At 45.2% G+C, this 18,653-nt stretch overlaps 1 protein-coding gene across 1 annotated transcript in view; it reads left to right on the top strand.

Moving 5' to 3' along the window:
- The window catches only part of EXOC4 (exocyst complex component 4), a 422,679-nt gene extending 411,580 nt beyond the window's left edge, over window positions 1–11,099 (top strand). The window contains exon 18 of the mRNA XM_030015473.2: window positions 9,690–11,099. Coding sequence (XP_029871333.1) covers window positions 9,690–9,927 — 238 coding nt within the window. The 3' untranslated portion in view covers window positions 9,928–11,099. The remainder of the gene's footprint in view (window positions 1–9,689) is intronic.
- Window positions 11,100–18,653: the final 7,554 nt, after the last annotated feature.

Genomic DNA, 18,653 nt, shown 5'->3' with positions numbered 1-18,653 from the left:
ATAGATAATTTTTTCTTTTTACTATATGCAGTAAAAATGCAAATGTGTGTGGCTTATTTGCAAATGCTGGCATTAATAACTGATATTTAAACAGGCCAGATTAGCACTTTTACTGATCTATTAAAAAGATTTTTTCCAATCATTTGCACACTCAAAATCAATTTTAATACAACATGTAAATTGAATTTAATTTTTTTGTATAAAATTGCATTTATCTGCTTGAACCATTAAATTTACTATTTAATATGTACTTTCCAGCTCACTTGGTTAGAATTTCATTGCTCTTTATCTGTATAAATTTAATTAGCCTTGATATCATCAGTATATTATAGAACTAATTAAAGATTTAGATAAGTGCTGAGGGTGCTTATTTAATACCCTATAAAGTTACATTTGGAGAGCAAGAATTTCCATCTTTCATTATATCAGCAGTATGGAGCTGCAAGGAGTGTCTCAGGCATTGTTTTTGAAAAATTATTTAATGGGTTTTAATGGATTTATCCCGACTTCGAAAAGCCATGTAATTACTGTGTATCATTGCACAGTGCGAGGGTGGTTGGAGTTGTTCGGGGAATGGTTTTTAAATGTTACGTGCACGTGTTCCCCCCCCGCGATGACGCCGCCTGATGCACAGAGGTCCCCATGCACCACGTGTTCCCAGCAGGGCAGCATCGTCCGAGTCACGAGTGACAAACCATGGGAGGAAGGGAAAAGGAAATAAGAAGGAAATTTTAATAAGAAAGTAGTAGATAAGGTAGAGCCTAGTAGGTATCAGGATGAAAAGGAGGAGAGTGAAAAGGAGACATCTTTTGGAAGAGTAGTTATGTTCTGCACATATCTTACCTTTTCCTTTGCTAATTAGCTCACCTTTTGCAGGTGAGTTATCATCTGTGTTTTACAAAAAGGTTTGCAGTAGCGAGAAAACCAAGTGCTTCGGTGACACAGAGCTGCACGTAGCACCCAAAGGTGTTGGCTGGGGGGGGGGGGGGGGGGGGTGTCCAAAACTAGCCATTAAAACAAAGCTGCTTAATCTGTATAGAAGGCAGCGCATAGGTGAGCTGATTTGTATTTACTGTTTCACACGCTGTCTGTGTGGTTTAAGTTTTAAAAGGGAAAGTAATTGGATTTTGTAATTTGGTTGCCTTTAATTAGAAGATTGTACTTACACCCGTTTGAATAAATCGACCTGCTTTTCTTGCCTGGCTCTATACCTTGATCAGAGTTCTGTGCGCTGCAGTCCCAAAATCAGGTACAATACCGATCAAGGTGCAAGGGCTTCCCGTCTCTGATACTGTTTTCTACCTTGGATAAATGACTTAATTTTTATCTCAGTTCTTCCAGCTGTAAAAAAAAAAAAAAAAAAAAAGGCTAATACTATCCTTACGTCACAGCCCTGATTATTTATTAAGGGCTGTGATTTGCAGAGGTACCGCAGGAGCACGAAGCACCATTTTTATATTATAAATTCGCTTTTATTTCTACCTCTCATGTTTTGTTTTCTTTCGCAAACCATTTCACATCTCTGGTGTTTGCACATTTTATCTTTTTAAGTGCTTTTTACGTTCTTGACGCTCTCCTGCTGTAGTAACACAGTGCAGAGTCATCTGTGCCTTCTGCCCCAAATTGTGCCGCGTGTTGCAGTGTGTGGGGATGGGGCGTCTGCCTTTGGGTTTCCGAGACACTGTGAATGAGATAGGCTCTGGTGCACCTAGAGAAGATGTAGACCATAGCGGCACGCAGACATTTTTGGCCTAATTTTAGGTTCGCTCTGCAGTCCATGGAGACAAGTAGGTGCCACAGTTCCTCTCACCCCAGGCAGACATGAGAGGTGTCCATTTCTTGGTGTGGTTTGTAAGAGGAGCTGAGGTTGACTAGGACAGCAAAAACACCTCTGATGTGGACATCTAAAGCTGCGTGAATTGCCCTAAAGCACTTTGGGTTCTTCTGGAGGCAGAGAATGGGCATTACTATTGTTGTCTGCAGAGCTGCTCCAGGTTAATTAAAAGTCAAGAAAGAAATCTTTAAGAAATGATGATCAGGATATTTATTCCCCTGTGGAATAGTGTCCTGAGGTTAATTATATTCTCTTGTATGTCTTAGGGCTGTAACTGCACAGAGGACTTGAAGGATGCAGTTTAAGATGAACAGCCGTTAGAGAGTGGATATATGATGTAGCAGATACCTTTCATCACTAATTTCTAGTTTGTTATCATAAGCTCCCAAGATGGAAGAATAACCAGCGTCCGCACTTGCAGACTCTTGCTTTAAAATGCTGATCACTGACGCATGTATGCAAACATCGTTGCAGTCTTCATGAGGTGTAGAAATTACAGTAATTGCTGGTATTTCAAGTTTTCAGAGCTTGCTTTGCCAAATCCTGCATGCTAGAGCTCATCTCTTCTGCCCCATCTCCAGCACCCTGTAACCATCAGTTCCGTCCTTACCTCTTTCCCTTTCCCACCTCCAATGTCTCATGCTCCACAGACAGAAAAGCCCCTTGGGCTTCTCTCCTCGGTCAAGCCAGTCCTGAAAATCCATTTCTTCTGCATTACGTGAACTGAAGTTACCTCATTTCTTGCTGTATTTTCCCTTTGTGCACTCACCCACCTCCCCCATGTATTTAAATGTCACGGTTCCACCAAGATCTGCATGTATCAGAATTGAGTGACTTTATAACTGCAGCTTTGGTCTTTTTTCCTCTTCACTTGCATGCTCATTGTTCAGTCTTGTGGTTTATCATAGAAACATAGAATGGTTTGGGTTGGAAGGGACCTTTTAAGGTCACCTAGTCCAACCCCCCTGCAATGAGCAGGGACATCTTCAACTAGATCAGGTTGCTCCAAGCCCCATCCAACCTGACCTTGAAGGTTTCCAGGGATGGGGCATCGACCACCTCTCTGGGTAACCTGGGCCAGTGTCTCACCAACCTCATTGTAAGAAATTTCTTCCTTATATCTAGTCTGAATCTACCCTCTTTTAGTCTTTGTCTAGATTTAGTCTGCAAGTCCTTCATACTTAACATTTTTTACTTTCTTATTAGAGTACATAAGATATTTTGGGTGCTATAAATTAGGGTGCTCCCTAATCCCCCAAAAGGGAGGGAGATAAGGTACAGAATTTTTTGTTGTTGTTCCCTTTGGGTAAGTCAGCACCCAGATCTGAGTTCTTGCCTTGTGAATCCGTTTCTGTCTGTATTACTACAGAGTAGGCACCCAGCTATATAATGAAGGAATAATTAAAGTAAGGTCCTTTATTCTGAAACATCACAGTGTTTGTCTGAAGGTCCTTCTCTTAAGAAGAGATCAAGTCATTCTCAGGGAAATCAGAATTTCATTTTGAATTCACCTGGCCATCTTTTGAAAAACTTTTTTGTGTGCAGGCCTTGGGTTATAGGTTAACATTAGCATTTAAATGGAGAACGTTATTAATAGCCCTCAGAGGAGCTTGTCTCATCCTGATTGCCTTTCCAAAGATTTTTTCTAAATGAGAAAGCCTCTTAATTTTTTTTTTTTTTTCTCCAAGAATAGAGTTCAAGAGACCCATCTTTTTTGAGAGAGAGAGAGACACTCAAAATGCATCCTTGCAAAATGGGTTCATTGGTTGGGTTGACAACTTGATGTTTTGTTTTAAAACTTCTATTTAAAAAACAACAAACCAAACTGTTTTGTGTGTCAGTTGGCTTCTTCAGTTTTGGTTTGCCCATGGGATGTTTTTTCTTGCACCTGGGAACCATTTCCACCAGTGATATTTAACCTTCCCTATCTGCTCTTAGTACAAAGGTGTTCTTCATATGATGGTAGATCTTCCCAGGGCAATTCCAGCCTGCTAAAGTGAGCAGAAAGGGTACAGTTGTATTTGGGCTTTGGATTAGGCATTATTTGCTCTAAGGTATGTGTTTGTCCTAAAAAAATGCCCAAAGAATTCAAGGGTTAGTCCAGAAACTTTGAACCCAATCCCATTGCTAAGTCAGAGGAACAGGTCACAGATGTCTAGGTTGGTTGACTTGCCGGGATGTGAAATAATCACATGAAGGAGCATTGTAAGGATGGATTTTATTTTCTAAAAAAGAGCAAATCTTTGTCATACAAGCCATCAAAACTAGTTCATCATCCTGTATGAGCCGGATAGTAAGGACATTGGACACCTTAGACAGTCCTTCACTCCTCACTCCCCCAAACTATGGCCATCAACACTGAAGCTAAACATAAGTGGAGAGTTTGGCCAGGTTATTTACCATCCTAAAGAGCTAAAGGCTTGGAGCCAGATTCATGTTTCCTTCCCCTTGTAAAACAGCCGTTGTTGATATTTCCATGGCAAATCGGGAGAGATGCTCTGTAAAAACCTGTACCACATTTATATGTATAAAACCTGTTGCATCAGATCAACTCAACAAGTCTCGTCTATGCTTTTCAGCATAATACAAATAAATAATAACTGTGCTAGTAAGCATACAAACAAAAAGATTTCCCTGATGAGGTGAGTCACCCAGGTCACTTTGTTCCCATCAGCTGCATTCCTGAGTTCATACTCAGGAGAGTAAAGATTCGTGAGTTCAGCTTTGATCTGTTCTCTTCTTACCCCAAATATCTCACTGCTGAGCACTGGGAGGCTCTTACTGCCCAGGCTGATGATCTGTGTTGGGTAAATCAGCTTATGTGAGCTTAGCTGTGCTCACATAGAAGCTGGCTGAAGGCTTGGGAAGCTAAATTTGCTTTTGGGTTAGGTATGCTAATCTGCTATTATTATTTATTAACCTATTTGTCAGATGATAGAATCAGCTTTTGATAAATATTAATTCTTCTCTCTGGTTTTAAATCTCAACTTTAAAAAAACAAAGCAGTTTGCTAGCATTTCACTGAATAGAGATTTCCCTCACCTGTCGTCCATTTATTTCCCCCATCCCTTACTAACTTGCTTTTCTCAACCTCCTCTTGATAATCAAAAGAGCATTTATAATGGCAGGGACAAATACACTTCTGAAAGTAAAATGAAGAGCCTAAATAAAAAATCACAGAACAAGAGGCTCATCCTACTCACTCTTTCATATTTCATTATTTGATAACATCAGAAGATGAGTCCATCAGAGCTGCTTGGGCAAAGGCAAACAGGAGTGTGTCTGATCAATATTTATTAATACTTTCAAAGACAAGGGAGGCAAAGTTGAGCAGACTTCATAATGGAGTGAATAATTACTCATGCAAATAGGGTTTGGCCGAAGGCAATGCCATGCCAAAGCAGCAGTTTTTTAATTGCACCCAATTAAAAATGCATACCTTTCGCTCTCTCGTACTGTCTCACTTGCTCTCTTTTTTATTTTGTAGGAAATTTTTAATTAAAAAATAATCTGATCCTGAAAAGAGTGACAGATGAATCCTGTGTTTATTAGGTGCAGAATTCTTCAGCAATCCAGGATTTGGGACAGGCTAGAAAGGAAGGCAGCTGTAAGGACATGGGATAAAGATGGGCTTGCAATCCTGAGCTTGTCCAGTGATCGGTCTGACCTGCAGACAGAGCAGCTTCAGTTCTTGCTCCTTCTTCTTTTAAGGTGCTCTGTCACCTTGGGAAGGCCATGAGTCCTGTGCTTTGGAGCAAAGACTTGCCATCTCTCAGAGAGATTGCCCCATCCAAGATATCCTCTCTGTCATTTTGTTGAAAACCCAGCCAGAGCTGGCAAAGGTAAAAATCTCATTTCACATCCGCTCAGCATAAATTCCCTGATGGTGATCAATGTTTCCTGAATCTAAGTATTTACCTTGGCAATCATACTGCTTTTTTCTACACATTGTGTGTATAACTGTATTTGAGATATTGCCAGTACCCTCAAAGTTAACCTTATATTAGATTTCTGACTGTATATTGAAGCATCTTGATAAATACTCAAATCTTCTAAAAAACATTGAGGCTAACAGCAGCTTCTGGGCACTTGGTGAATGAGCCATGCATCAAGGTGCCAGAAGGATGCTGCAGAGCCAACTGGTAGGTAGCTGCCATTCCAATTTGGGATCTTAGTTTCTGCAAGGTCCCAGATACGACTATTTAATTATGCCAAGTTCAAGCATAAATGTTACAGGAGTAATTATAGCTAAAGAGGGGAGCTGAAATTACAATTCATCCTTAGACCTCTGACCCACAGGGCTTTATCAATCCCTGCCTTTAACTAGATGTCCCTTTAACTGCTTTACCTGAAGAACGAGCTGTGCTCTTCTGGCTGTGACAGAGTTTAGTGGTGCCAGTGTTATCAAGGAGGATGAGTGTGAGCCTCTGCTGTGCCTCTGTCGCCTGCCACTGCATTGCTGCTTCTGGAACTGCATGAGATCCGCTATTTTTTGTTTCTTACATGTCTACCTGCAAGAGGAGCCAAGATTTAAAGAATATCCATCAGCGCGGCAGGAGGTGGATTGGACACACAGGCCTTACTGTGATGTGCTCCTGAGCCAAGCCTTGTTTTTCCGTACGGAGACGTTCGCAGGGAGTTCTCCGTGCGTGTCTCAGGAGAGCGCTGGGGCTTTGTCGGTGTGCCGGGACTACAGTGTTAGCGTCGTTAGCAATTAAACTACTTAATCTATTCCCATGATTGGAGATGAGCTTTGGTTTAGTCTTCCTCTCCCTGAATCCAGTACTGAGAAATATGCTCCCAAGGTTTTGTGGCTTCTGCTGTTGATGTTTTATCAAAAGCTAAGATCCGATGCTGTGGCTCTGCAGGGGACCAGATCAGCCTTGCAAAACGCTGCTTGTCTGAGCCACGTAGGCATTTTCAATCCCTGTGTCAAACAGTGGCCCCGTTCAGCACTATCGGCATGACAGTCTGAGTGAACAAGTACGCATTGGGGGGAGTATAGCATTAAATCGTATCATGTCACATGGTGGCACAGTAGCTTCTGGGGCACCACCAACTGTGCCGTTGGGTTCCCCGTCATAGACACGGGAACTGAAATTAGTAGCTGATGCAGGGTGACTCAGCGTTACCGAAAGCTGATAAGTTTGTAGCTTGTAGAGATTACTCAAATGCCTTCTGCAAATAGCAGCCAATACAGGGATGTGCAAGGTCTTCCCCATCCTCACCTATCCACCCGCCTTTTGAGCTGCACAAACATCCTCTTTTATCTTGTAGTAAGTCTGGGGGATTTGCGGTTCCGCTACCAAGCCTGTTCTCCAGTGGCTTGCATGGTTTCCCTTTCTTTTCTAAGGGAAATATTCTCATTGAGACAGTTGTCTGCCCCATTTACCCCCTGCTTCTAAGGGCACAGTGTGTCCTTGTAGCAGAGCCCACCTCAAAGTCCCCTCAGGCAGTCTGTGATGCTGGTGAACTGGTCCTCCATCAGCTCCAGGGGTTTCATAGCCTGTATCTCAAATTTGTGGAGCCTAACAACTTGATTGTTTTTTCAGCTTATTCATCCCCAGAAGCTATTTTTTATTTGTGTCTTGTGCCTTCTACATGTATCCTCTCCTGCTCATGCACACTCCCTTCTTTTGACCACACAACCCAAATCCTGCCAGTCCTTTTCTCTGGATCGATGATTTTGGAGTCCTCTTCCTCTAGCGGCAAGCCCTTCATCCCACCTGATCTCAGCTGGCCCCTGACAGCAGTTGTGTAGGCGCAGACTTAGAACCGCAGGCGCAAATTCTCAGGTCACAGCAGCAGGCGATGTCTTGAAGGAGACAGAGGAGGTAAAAATGCAGAGCTCTGAATCCCAGTAGCCTGGCCACGCTAGCAGGTGAGGCCTGAGACACTCCAGACGTGTCGTTTTGCTACAGCTGCTTACAGTCATTGCTGCAGCGATTTGTAGTCTGGCAGCATGCTGGATGCTGTCCGCAAAGGCACAGCTAAGCCGGACCTGAGAGCCTGCAAAGTAAAGAACAAGAGAAATTTAATATACAGCTTTGCCATGTTTGCCCTGATTGCTGTTTTAATGCATTCAAAGAGGAGAGAAAGGGAGGGAGGTGATGAACTTTCCCTGGAGCCCCTGCTCTTGGGTTTTAAATAATTTATTCCACCACGGCCTAAGGATTAGACTACAGCCTGCCCCTGTCCTCCTGCAGAAGTGTGGAGGAGTCATGCAGGGACCTCTTCTTCAGCTGCTCCAGCCTGTTTCTGCCTTGCCTTGCTCTTCAGCCAAAGAAGTGCTGGGTACTTGGCTGAAACAAATCCTTGCTGCCATGCAGGCAGACAGGGATCTCTTCACTTCTTCCCTGAGCTTTTCAGATCCTTGGTTCTTAACAAGGGTATATACCATCTGTAATGAAGCTATAAAGTTAACCAGTTCCTCTAGAAGAAGGGTTACCTTCCATGCATGCACCACTTTTTTTGGTTTTGATAGCCCCAAACAGACCTAAACCCGTAGCCAAGCCTCACCACTTGCTGGAGCTTGCTGCAGTGGAGTCATATGTATATGAGAACCTTCCCCTTATCCTTGACCTTGAAGGGTCTGCCCAGAATTGGGAACCCCTTTGCCTACAGGAGCTTTGTAAAGCCTTATATTTTCACAGCTCCCTCTAGACAGGATGCTTTGTCTTGGTGATATCTAGACCGCAGACCCCTGACACCAGATCTTACCCTTGGTACAGATGGGGAAACTGAGGCACAGAGCATAGCTCTGTGAATTGGAAAGGCCTTGCCAGGAATTCACAAAAGTACTATATAAAGGGCACCAGAGTCCTGATTCCTCTTCTGCTGCATGACCTCTAGGCAGTGCTTTCCAAGAGTCACACACTTCTGGTTTCAAACCTTAATCAGTTTGTGCTATAAAGGAAGGAAGGAAAGAAAAAGTCTCAAAGGACCCCAGCAGCTCTCACTAGTTTTACCTCTTCCAGCTGGCTTGTGGAGTCGGGGCAAATAATCCAGTCCCAGCCCATTTTTTTCTGCTGTGGTTGGATTGGCAGCTGTCAGAATTGCCCCGCTGCTTCCCTGGCCCATGACACATTTCCCCTTCCAGTCAGTACTTGCTTAAATTCCCTTCCTTGGAAATCCATTCTTTCACTAATGCCACTTTACATTAATTTAAACCAGCCTGCACTGCAGCCTCTATATTATGCCTTCTTTTCAGATGATCTTTTACTTATTAAAAGAGGCACCTCAGCTCCTGGCTCAAATTTTATTTTGCATTATTTAATATTTTTTCTCTCAAACTGTGTGTCTCAGTAGCATTGGAGGTCTCTGGAGTTTTGGGCTTGGAGCTCTTCCCATGCTCCGCATTAGCATCTCTCTGCAAGAGGGCTTCATTATGGACAAAAACTCCACTTCCTCTACTGCTGTGATTCCTTTCCTTTCCAGAAGGCTCCTGTTCTTGCAGGCTGAGTGACTAGATGTACATCACCATCTATATATATCTATATGCACCTGTATCTATATACTGCTTTCTACATGCTGGATACCAAACAGTGACATCTCGGCTGACGGTAACTACTAGGAAAGAGGAGCCCTCAGTTCCCCACAGTTTGTGTTTTAGCTGAGTGGGGAGCAGATTTGTGACGTTTGCTTCCCTGTGCATGTACATGCCTACTTGGCATCTCCTGATGTTCAATAGGAATATGTTTGCAGTCCCTTTGTACAGCACCTGACGCAGCCTTCTCTGCTTGTGGCACTGCTGAATAAAAGTAACAGTTGATGGTATTCTACAGAAATAAAGGTCTGGAGCACCAAGTATCACTATTCACCAGAGTTTTTTTGTTGTTGTTTGCTTGCTTTTCAGGCAGTATTATGAGATGCTCTACAACACAGCAGATGAGCTCTTAAACCTCGTGGTGGATCAAGGGGTGAAGTACACAGAGCTGGAATACATCTATGCCCTGAACTTACTGCACCGGAGCCAGACGGGTGTGGGAGACCAAACCACCCAGAACATGAGGTTGCAGCGGTTGAAGGAGATCATTTGTGAGCAGGCTGCTATCAAACAGGCCACCAAGGACAAGAAAATCACCACCGTGTAATCTGCTCTGTCACTCATATTAACTGAGCAGCAGGGGCTGTCCGGTTGCAGGTCCAAGCCTCTGCGTTCCTGTTATAATCAAAGGCAAAAGCGCGTATCTTCTGGGTGGCATTGTACTAGTGAGAAGGGAAATGCCATTTGAGATTTGGGTTTGGGGTTGTTTTGGGGGTTTTGATGTGCAATCACGTAATGCTTCCTTAACATGTTCTCCCAAGAGTGATTGCACAGCAGCAACAGGCATCCTGGTGGAGATTTGGGTGGGATATTTGGCTTTGCTCTGTTGCTGCTGCTTTGCCTTGAGATCTAAGGCAAGCTGCTATCTCTGGCGGGGTAGGAAAAGAGATTTCACACTGGGTTAGGTCAGAGTCTTCAGTGGAAGTTCACACCTAAAGTAAACCACACTAAAGTAAACAAACAGCACCATGCCACTCGAGCACAGACCTGTTGGTCACATGTGGGATCTTGATGGTTTTGAAGCTGTTCCAACAGCGTTGCTGCATGGAGCCTGTTTCAGCTCTGCCAGTACTATTCTCCATGACAGTTGTAGATGCATTAAGTTTTCTGCTGTTTCCACTGCAAAGAGATGTAGTTGCTTATTCCTTTAGATAGTGATAAGCCAGTTCTCATAGTGGGAGGTAACATGGGACCATTTGTTTCCACTTCTACTTTTTCATTATCACAGAGCCATATGGCATCAGTTTCTACAGCGCATACTGCACTGGATGATGGTAGAAGTAGGAGAAAATTGCCAATATAAAGTAATAGCAAAACTTAATTCTCTTTTTTCTGACTATATCTTTTGAGTATCCACAGCTCAAAAGATATTTTGTAATTGTCATTTGATGTACTGGAAGGACGCACAGGCTTACATACCTCAGCACTCATGATCCGCAAGGGCAGGAGGAGGGCAGATCCCAGCTCTGCAGTCTGAGGCGTGCTCAGGTCACCGTTTCTGCCCTGCCTTGACCATATGAAGCCACCTGGTAAAAGCTTCCTTATTCACTGAGGCTGAGGAGTTTATACCATCCCTCCAAACCCAGAATACACTGCACTTGTATTTGTCAAATTGTCAACCCAGCTGGGTTTCTCATGCTGAGATAGGTTCTCTCTGAGCTGTGTAACTGCTTGTGTGTCAGTCTTGAAACTGCAAAATTAAAAGATGTTTAAAGACTCCTCAAAGCTCTAGTGCTTTGTCTTTTAAGAACTCTTATTTTTGTGGTATTTGAAAGATTCCCTTCCAGGTCCGAATTCATATGGTGTCCTCCAAGGTTACATCAATGTGGAAGTGGTCCTCTGAATCATTCAGTCTAATCCCCAGCTACCATGGGCCAACTGGACAAGAAGCTTCTCAACCTCCATGTTAAAAGCAGAACCAGTAGTTCTAGTTGTTAGGAATCTTCTGGTTTCTATTCTCATTTTATTCATGAGCTCAGTTTTTCTTATGCCGATGTTGGCCATTAACTACAAGAGCTCTTTCCTTTCCTTGATGAATTTGCATGAGTGAGGGTGGAGAACACCATCATGGTAACGCGTATGACGATATGGGGGTCTTTCTGGGGGAACGCATGAGATCTGTATTCACCTGCTCAAACATTGAGATGTGCTGCAGTGGAGAGACAGGAAAGCAGGCTATTCCGTATCCAGACTTTGGAGGAAGGTAAAGAAGCTGCTTGGTACATACAAGACAGATTTCAGACTCTTTGAGGTACAGAAGTGATGGGTGAGGAGTTGTAAATTCAGACTGGGCTGCTGTGGCCTAATGTCAGACTATTTTTGATTCCTTTCGTCTTTAATTGCTTAATAATCTGAGGCTCTGCCTCGTCTTCACATGGCTGATCTTGAGCTTTGCAGTCCACATTTTCTACCCACCGAGCAGCTATGCTGGCGGGTGCCATGACAGATTGCATGAAAGCAAGAAAATTTCATTCTTGGGAGTTATGTTTGCTTCTAAAGCAAATTATTAAAAGACTCTTCTTTGAACTGTACCTCACATTGTCCGTCACACCACCACAGGATGTAAATACAAAGCCCTAGCTCATACCTGTGCAGTGGCCTGAGATGTGAGAAGGCATTTGCTGGATTGCATGGCACAAGAACACCACGGCACGACCGTGGAGAGAAGAAAGGCAGTGACATACAGGGACTTACCTAGAGCCTGGTGTAGAGGAACGAAAAGGTTTTGCGGTTGAGGTAATTACAGTCTATAATTAGCTTGCATCTCTCTCTCCTCAATTGTTAGACTCGCAGTCCTCTCCAAACCTTCACAAGGGAAGTAAATATTCTCTCCGTGTATTAGAGTGGTCACACCAAGGGCACAAAGGGAGTGAGGGTTGCCAGAGGGCACAGAGAAAGGCATGAGTGGCATGTGGCATGTAGGAGTCCAGACCCTGAGCACCTTATTTCACCCACCCATTGACATACGCTGCACAAGCTTTCTTGCTGCATCACAAGAAGATGCTACCAGAAAGAATCCTTATCAGCCTTAACAAATCCTTACTGAATATTTTTTTCCCAGAAAGGTAGCTTTTGAATGCACCGTGTTTTCTTGCCAACAGGTGTTTCAGAAGTGTAACATACACAGTGAAGATTATGATTTTGAAGCATAGAAGTCTCCAGATAGCTCATGCTTAGGCAATGCACCTAGTTTTGGTGTCGGTGTTAGATCACCCACTGTCCCTGCTGCATTCCAAGAGAAAGCGCTAAATAATCAGCAGGCCCATCCTCTGCACGGTGCAGTTAGGCTTCGCTAAACCATCTCCCAGTAAGTTTCCTGCTGCATGTGTGTTTCCAGATAGTGCTAATGGCATGGCAGCAACCCATTTGCTCCAAAGCACCTGGACAATATGAGCAATGAGGGGGCTATTTTGGCAGCAAGCCTGCCTGGAAAAAAGAGAGTCCCCTTGCAAGGGGTCTGGCTTGTGTGTTGGTGTTTGTTGCAAATCCTCTCTCGCTAACAGGGGATCGAGTGGGTGGGGGAGAGATGTTTTGGGAACACTTTTTGTTCCTTAAGCTGTTATTGCGGGTAGAGTCAAGCTGTTATGTTTAATAGTAAATAACTATTCAGACAACACGCTGGCTTATCCACTCACAATGTCCACACATACGCACACACTCTCATAAGCACCCATCTGGAGCCACAGTTGGGAGACCAACCCCAAAGGTGTTTGGAAGAAGAGGGTGGTACTGACACACCAGTGGCTTCTAAGTAGGTGTTGGGAAAGTCCCTTGAGAGCACATTGTCTCGCCCAGGCATCTCTAATCCTGTCCTGGTCGTCTCCATATAGCAGCCACCACCCTCTTGGGCATGGTCCGAGTCACGCAGCCCCTTATTGATGCTCGTATGCGGTCGTGGTCTTGTGCAGATTTGGCAGGCTCTGGCTGTCCTGAATTTATCAGTTCTTATAGATCGAACAGATGCACAAGTCTCCTGAGAGTACCAGTCCCTGGGAAACTTTCTGACACTACCTTGCCAGCATTTATTTTTCCTTTCTTCAGCATGTTGTTGTCTGGTAACTTTCTCCATCCCAACCTGCTCACACAGATGGGGCATTTATAACACATCCACAGTGGAAGATGGTTTCCCAAAGGGAACAAACCCCATGAGGGTGTTGCAAACTGTGTGAAGACCCAGGACCCTCCTTCATCTTAGATCTGAGCTCTGCACAGCACAACTTACCCCACTTCTGCCCTGAAGGAGGGACCCAGTCCTCAGTCTGGTACCTTCTTACAAGACCGCAGATAACATCTCCGGTTCTGTTTGCCGCACCAGTTCTTGCCTATAAGTGGTTTTGCAGTCCTGACATGACCCTGCAGGCCACAATGGTTTATGGACAAGGCCCAGAGATTTTGTTTTGTAATGCAACATGAAATGCTGTCAGCTCTGCCAGCGCTTAGAGAGTAATCGTTATATGGATGTGCCCCTTTGGTGCTTAAAGAGACAAGGAAATACTTCTCCAGATCGCAAAACGAAATATTTTCATGGGGACTGTAAAAGTTCATGAGGGTTTCACAATTTCCTCTTTACAGCCTCATAATCTTTACTGGGTTTTAATTATCACACTATTTTGAAGCCTGTGCCAGACACAATAGCAGAAGTGGAAGGTAAAGCAAATTGCTCCACTTCTTTTCACAGTTGCGTATATCAGTCACCAGCTCATCCTCTCCCAAGTGCCTCCCCCCTCTTGACATCCTCTTGATTAAGGATGATATAAACCTGCCCGTCTGCCAGATATACATACAAATATATGTATGTACACACACATACATAGATAGATAAATAAGACCCCCAGGGATATCATGGTGTGGGTCCCCCCAACCTCATAATCTGCCATACATGTGATGAGCGTGGCCATTCAGCGACAGCGCCGGCTGGAAAGGTTTGCTGAGGAGTCATTCCACTGAGATTCTCTTTTTGCCTTTTATTGGCTGCGTTTTTATTTTAATAGCATGAGTCATAATTGCAAATTTCTTTTTGAATGTGGTAGATAGCAATAAAGGGGAGGGCACTCAGACAGGGAACAGGGGAGAGCTGCCAAGAGGAAATTAGCATTGCAGTAATGTTGATTCTATTGCTCTTAGACAAGTGGGGAGCTCTTTTGAGGGGGAAAAGAGAGTCATTTTACTGAGCTGAGACATGGAGAAGTCACACAAATGGCCACTTGCGCACTGATCCTTAGTCCTGCGGATCAATTCCCATAGTGGAACACACTATGATACACAAGCCCTGTCCATCACTGCAGACCTTGGCCACAAAGCTGACAGTGCTCTAATTTCAGGAATTTATAACCCAAAGATTCATCCTACCGCACTTTAAATACCCAGTGACCCACATCAATTATATCACAGTAGCAACTTGAGCCTTGGGCAAAGGCTGGATGTCCACCGCTGTGTATGTGCATAGCAGGGGGTGTTCTGCCCTGAAGAGTTGCACTCCAAACAGGCGTGTCGGATGATAAACTCAAAAGGAAGCGTAGATGCAGGGAAGTCAAATGTTGCTCTCCAGGCCATGGTCCCTGGTGTACTAGCCCTGTTCTCTCATTACTGGGCAAAGCTGTCTTGTCAATCCGAGCTGGAGCTGCCTGTGCCCTGCAGTTCACGTTTTAGCTTTTTGTATCGAATAGGGAGCGTGCTCAGAAATGAGGCATTTTATTTTATTTTCTGTTTCTTCCTTTGCTGATTGGATCTAACAACTGAGCCAGGAAAAAAAAAAATTAGGTGGCTGCAGCCAGCATACAATCATTAAATTTGCTTTTGGATGACCTGTGTGAAATTCATCAGGAGCGATTTATTGGGAAGTTCATTGCATCGGTGTTCATTATTTACTCTGTTAGGCTTAGGGACAGTGGCAATCAGTGGAGAAAATTGGACTGTTAGGGCCTTGGACTTCAGTGTTTGTAATTTCCTCTACCAAGTTGCAGCATGAAATATATTTGGCACAGACAAATCGCTCCCTCCGCTGCTACAGCTCAGTGTGCTCATCCAGTGGTGCCCAGCCATCATTGTGCCTCTGACAACTGGAGTGGTGAAAGCAGGTCTGGGGAAAAGAAAAGAGAAATAGAAAGCAGCCTGAAAGCCGACCCTGGTGCTGAGCACTTCCAAAGGCCTGCGGTGACTTGCATGAATATCACCGTTATTTTTCATGCCTCTGCCACCCAGCTGAGGCAAAGCTACTGCTCTCGCTCCTGGCAAAGTCCCCCCTCCGTCGCTGGACTCAGACAAGCACAAGCAGGCGAGGCCTGAGCTGAGTGGTACAGGGACTAAAATCCAGGGGATCCACAAGAGAGAGATTGATGGAGAACTGGTGATATTTGTATTGTGCAAATTGCGTTTTCCTGGTCGTCAAGGGGAAGATGCAAGAGGAACTGGCCTGGAGATGAAATACCCCTCCGCAGGTCTCTCCTTCCCGCGGCAGCTGTACTGTCTGCTGGCCCCCTGCCCTATTAAAAACACCTTGCAATGACAAGCAGCAACACACGACACTGCAGCGGCTTCGTGATTCTGAATATAGCCAACTCCACCAGCTCTGCAATAACCAGACATCAGCTGTCTCGTGATATATCTACAGTGCTTCTCCAGCAGGATTGCCTGTCGCAGTCTTTGTCCCCTCATGCTAAGGGACAGCCTTCAAGGTGTCTCTGATCACCCATGGTGCCTTTTTGGTCCCCTGGCTGGTGGTGCATCTCACCAGCACCAGCAAGGGACCAGCGGAGAGCAGAGTTTCTGAGATACGAGGGGTTAGGTGCAGACAGGGTGTTGGGACTGAGGTAAGGGAGATCTCATCTGCTGGTTGGGACAGATGTTAGGAGGGGGGTCTGCTGCCCCCTTGCCCTCATGGGCAAAGTCCCCAGTGGGCTCGGACTGTCAGAAAGACAGGGAGCTAATGAGGGAGACCTGGGCTTCCCCAAGCCCCTCTGACCCCTCATCCAAGACTTTCAAGACTATTGCTTTGCTCATGCAGGGTGCTGGCAGCTGTCCCCACACGGGGACTTCTCCAAATTCAAGGCAGCCACCTCTGATGTGACACACATACACACACAACCCCATGCAAATCCCCAGTGGAAAATCTCGGGGAGCTGCATCGAGAAACACCAGAGGATCAAGGGGAAATGAGTAAACCCAAGCCGCTGGCTGCAGGGAACTTATTTAAGGAGTTTGGCTGTGCTCCCAGCAGGCTGAACACCAGTAACACAGCCACAGGAATAAGCTGAAGGGAAGGTGTCAAACAGACTCACACCTGTATGCCATCACCATGAAAACTAGGACCTGCAAAGCTGCGCTAAGCATGATTTGAGCAGCATGCAAGATGCCTGTTTTACACCTTGCTTCTCTTCATACTCAGGGGCACCAAGGCAGCATTTCAGGTTTTCCCTTCTTCTCTACATCCAGCTGGGTCCTTTTATTGCTTGGTGCTTCTTGGTGAATCACGGAGTGAATTTGCATGGGGCTTTTGCAAGTGCAAAGAGCTATCAGAGTGCTAGGGCTGCCTATAAATCTGCTTTGCATGTGGCATGTATTTGGGAGCTGATTGTTTTTATAATTGAATAGTAAATCAATGTATTTAAGGCCAGCGTTTGCCATTAACACTTCTGAGTATGAAATGCTCCCTCTGTCAATAGTGGGAAGGTTTTATTAGGATAATAACTGCTGATTTAGAGCTTCAGTTCTGGTTTTGGGGTTTTTTTTTTAATACTCAGTTCAGTGTTTGCTGTTCCAGAGCTAGGAGAATTTGGGGAACATTTCTCACCACAGCCAAGCACCTTTCGAAATGCAACATGAGATTGAATGTCTGGGGAAACATCTCTCACCCTCTGTGCCACATCAGACTCTTCAGCAATGAGGGAACAGGAAATTAACAAGTTTTCTTTCACTAGCACAGCTGGAGTCACTTCTCGCCTGCCTGAACTGCTCCATCCCCTTCTTCAAGCTTTCAGCTTGAGAAGCTGAGTGCAGTGAGGGCTCTTTGAGACACAGTTTGGGGGCTGAATCTATTTCAAACCACTGATCTCCACTGGGCCCAGCTGGGCATGATGTGGGTTGCCCTTTCTCTTACCTTCCTGGTTACCAGACAGCAATTCTCCTTCCCCTGATCGAACATTGGCCTAGAAGATTCATCTCTCCTTGGTGCATCCAGAAATCCCCCTTCTCACATGAAGAGCAGGAATGTGTCAGATGAGGCTGTGAATAACTGAGCTGGCATACTGAGCTGTTGCTCATTAATCACTCAGAAGAGAAGCCTGGGCTTTTAGGGGAACTGTAAAAGTCCCTCATCTGCATGATTAGTTCTTTCCCAGCTGATTACAGAAGAAGGACACTCTTTGAACAGCTCCTGTGTTTTTAATGATTCCTTCAACGTGAGTAGATTACCCCAAAAGCTCTGGGCAACCAGAGACAACCCCTTGTGCCATCCTCCCCCCTCCCTTTAGTGGATCAAGAGAGTCCACATTACGGAACGCAGAGAGTTTGGATGGGAGGACGCCAAGATGTCCATGGGCACACAGCCACTGACTCCCACAGCGGGGTCACCCCTGCCATGTGGAGGACATGGAGTAGGGAAAGGTTGAGTAAGAGTGGTCTGGGCACAGGGATGACAACATGGGACTGGAGGGGACACCTTACAGATGGTGGGCCAAATATGGAGACAGATGGTGACGTGGGACCTGACAGATCTTCTGCAGCAGCACGAGCAGATGTTCCCTCCTCTCCATAGACCCAGTGGCCACAACGAGGCAGTTGGTACAAAGTCCCATTGTGGCCAAGGTGGCTGCTCAGGTGAGTAAGGGCTACTGCTGCTAGGACAAAAGTTGCCATGTTACAATGCGAAGCCCCGCACCCTGCAGACCTGCATGTTCAGGGGTGGCCATTGGGAGTCCATGAAACCACGGTGCTCTGGCTTTTCTGTCACCTTCCTCCCCCAAACCATCTGTGCCTGCTCATTCCAACAGAACGGTTCCTTGTGCAGCTGTGCTGCAGATTTGTCTCCCCATATTTTGACTTAAGTGATGCAGTGAGCCAGGAGAGCTGGTTGCAAGCAGATGCAGAGGAGCAAGGCAGGCTGGTACAAAGATCTCCAAACAGGACAGGTACCAAAGGAATCAGACAGCTTGTAGATAAGCTGCATGAAGATGCAAGCATAGCCCTTTCCCTGGAGGCTGAGACCACCACGCGCTCCAGCACCCACCACAACCCTCTCAATGCCACACGTGCGATGAGATGAAGAGCGTGGTCTGG

This window comes from Aquila chrysaetos, chromosome 5 (assembly GCF_900496995.4).
Source record: "Aquila chrysaetos chrysaetos chromosome 5, bAquChr1.4, whole genome shotgun sequence".
Classification (NCBI taxonomy): domain Eukaryota; kingdom Metazoa; phylum Chordata; class Aves; order Accipitriformes; family Accipitridae; genus Aquila; species Aquila chrysaetos.
This window is presented reverse-complemented; position numbering and strand designations above follow the sequence as displayed.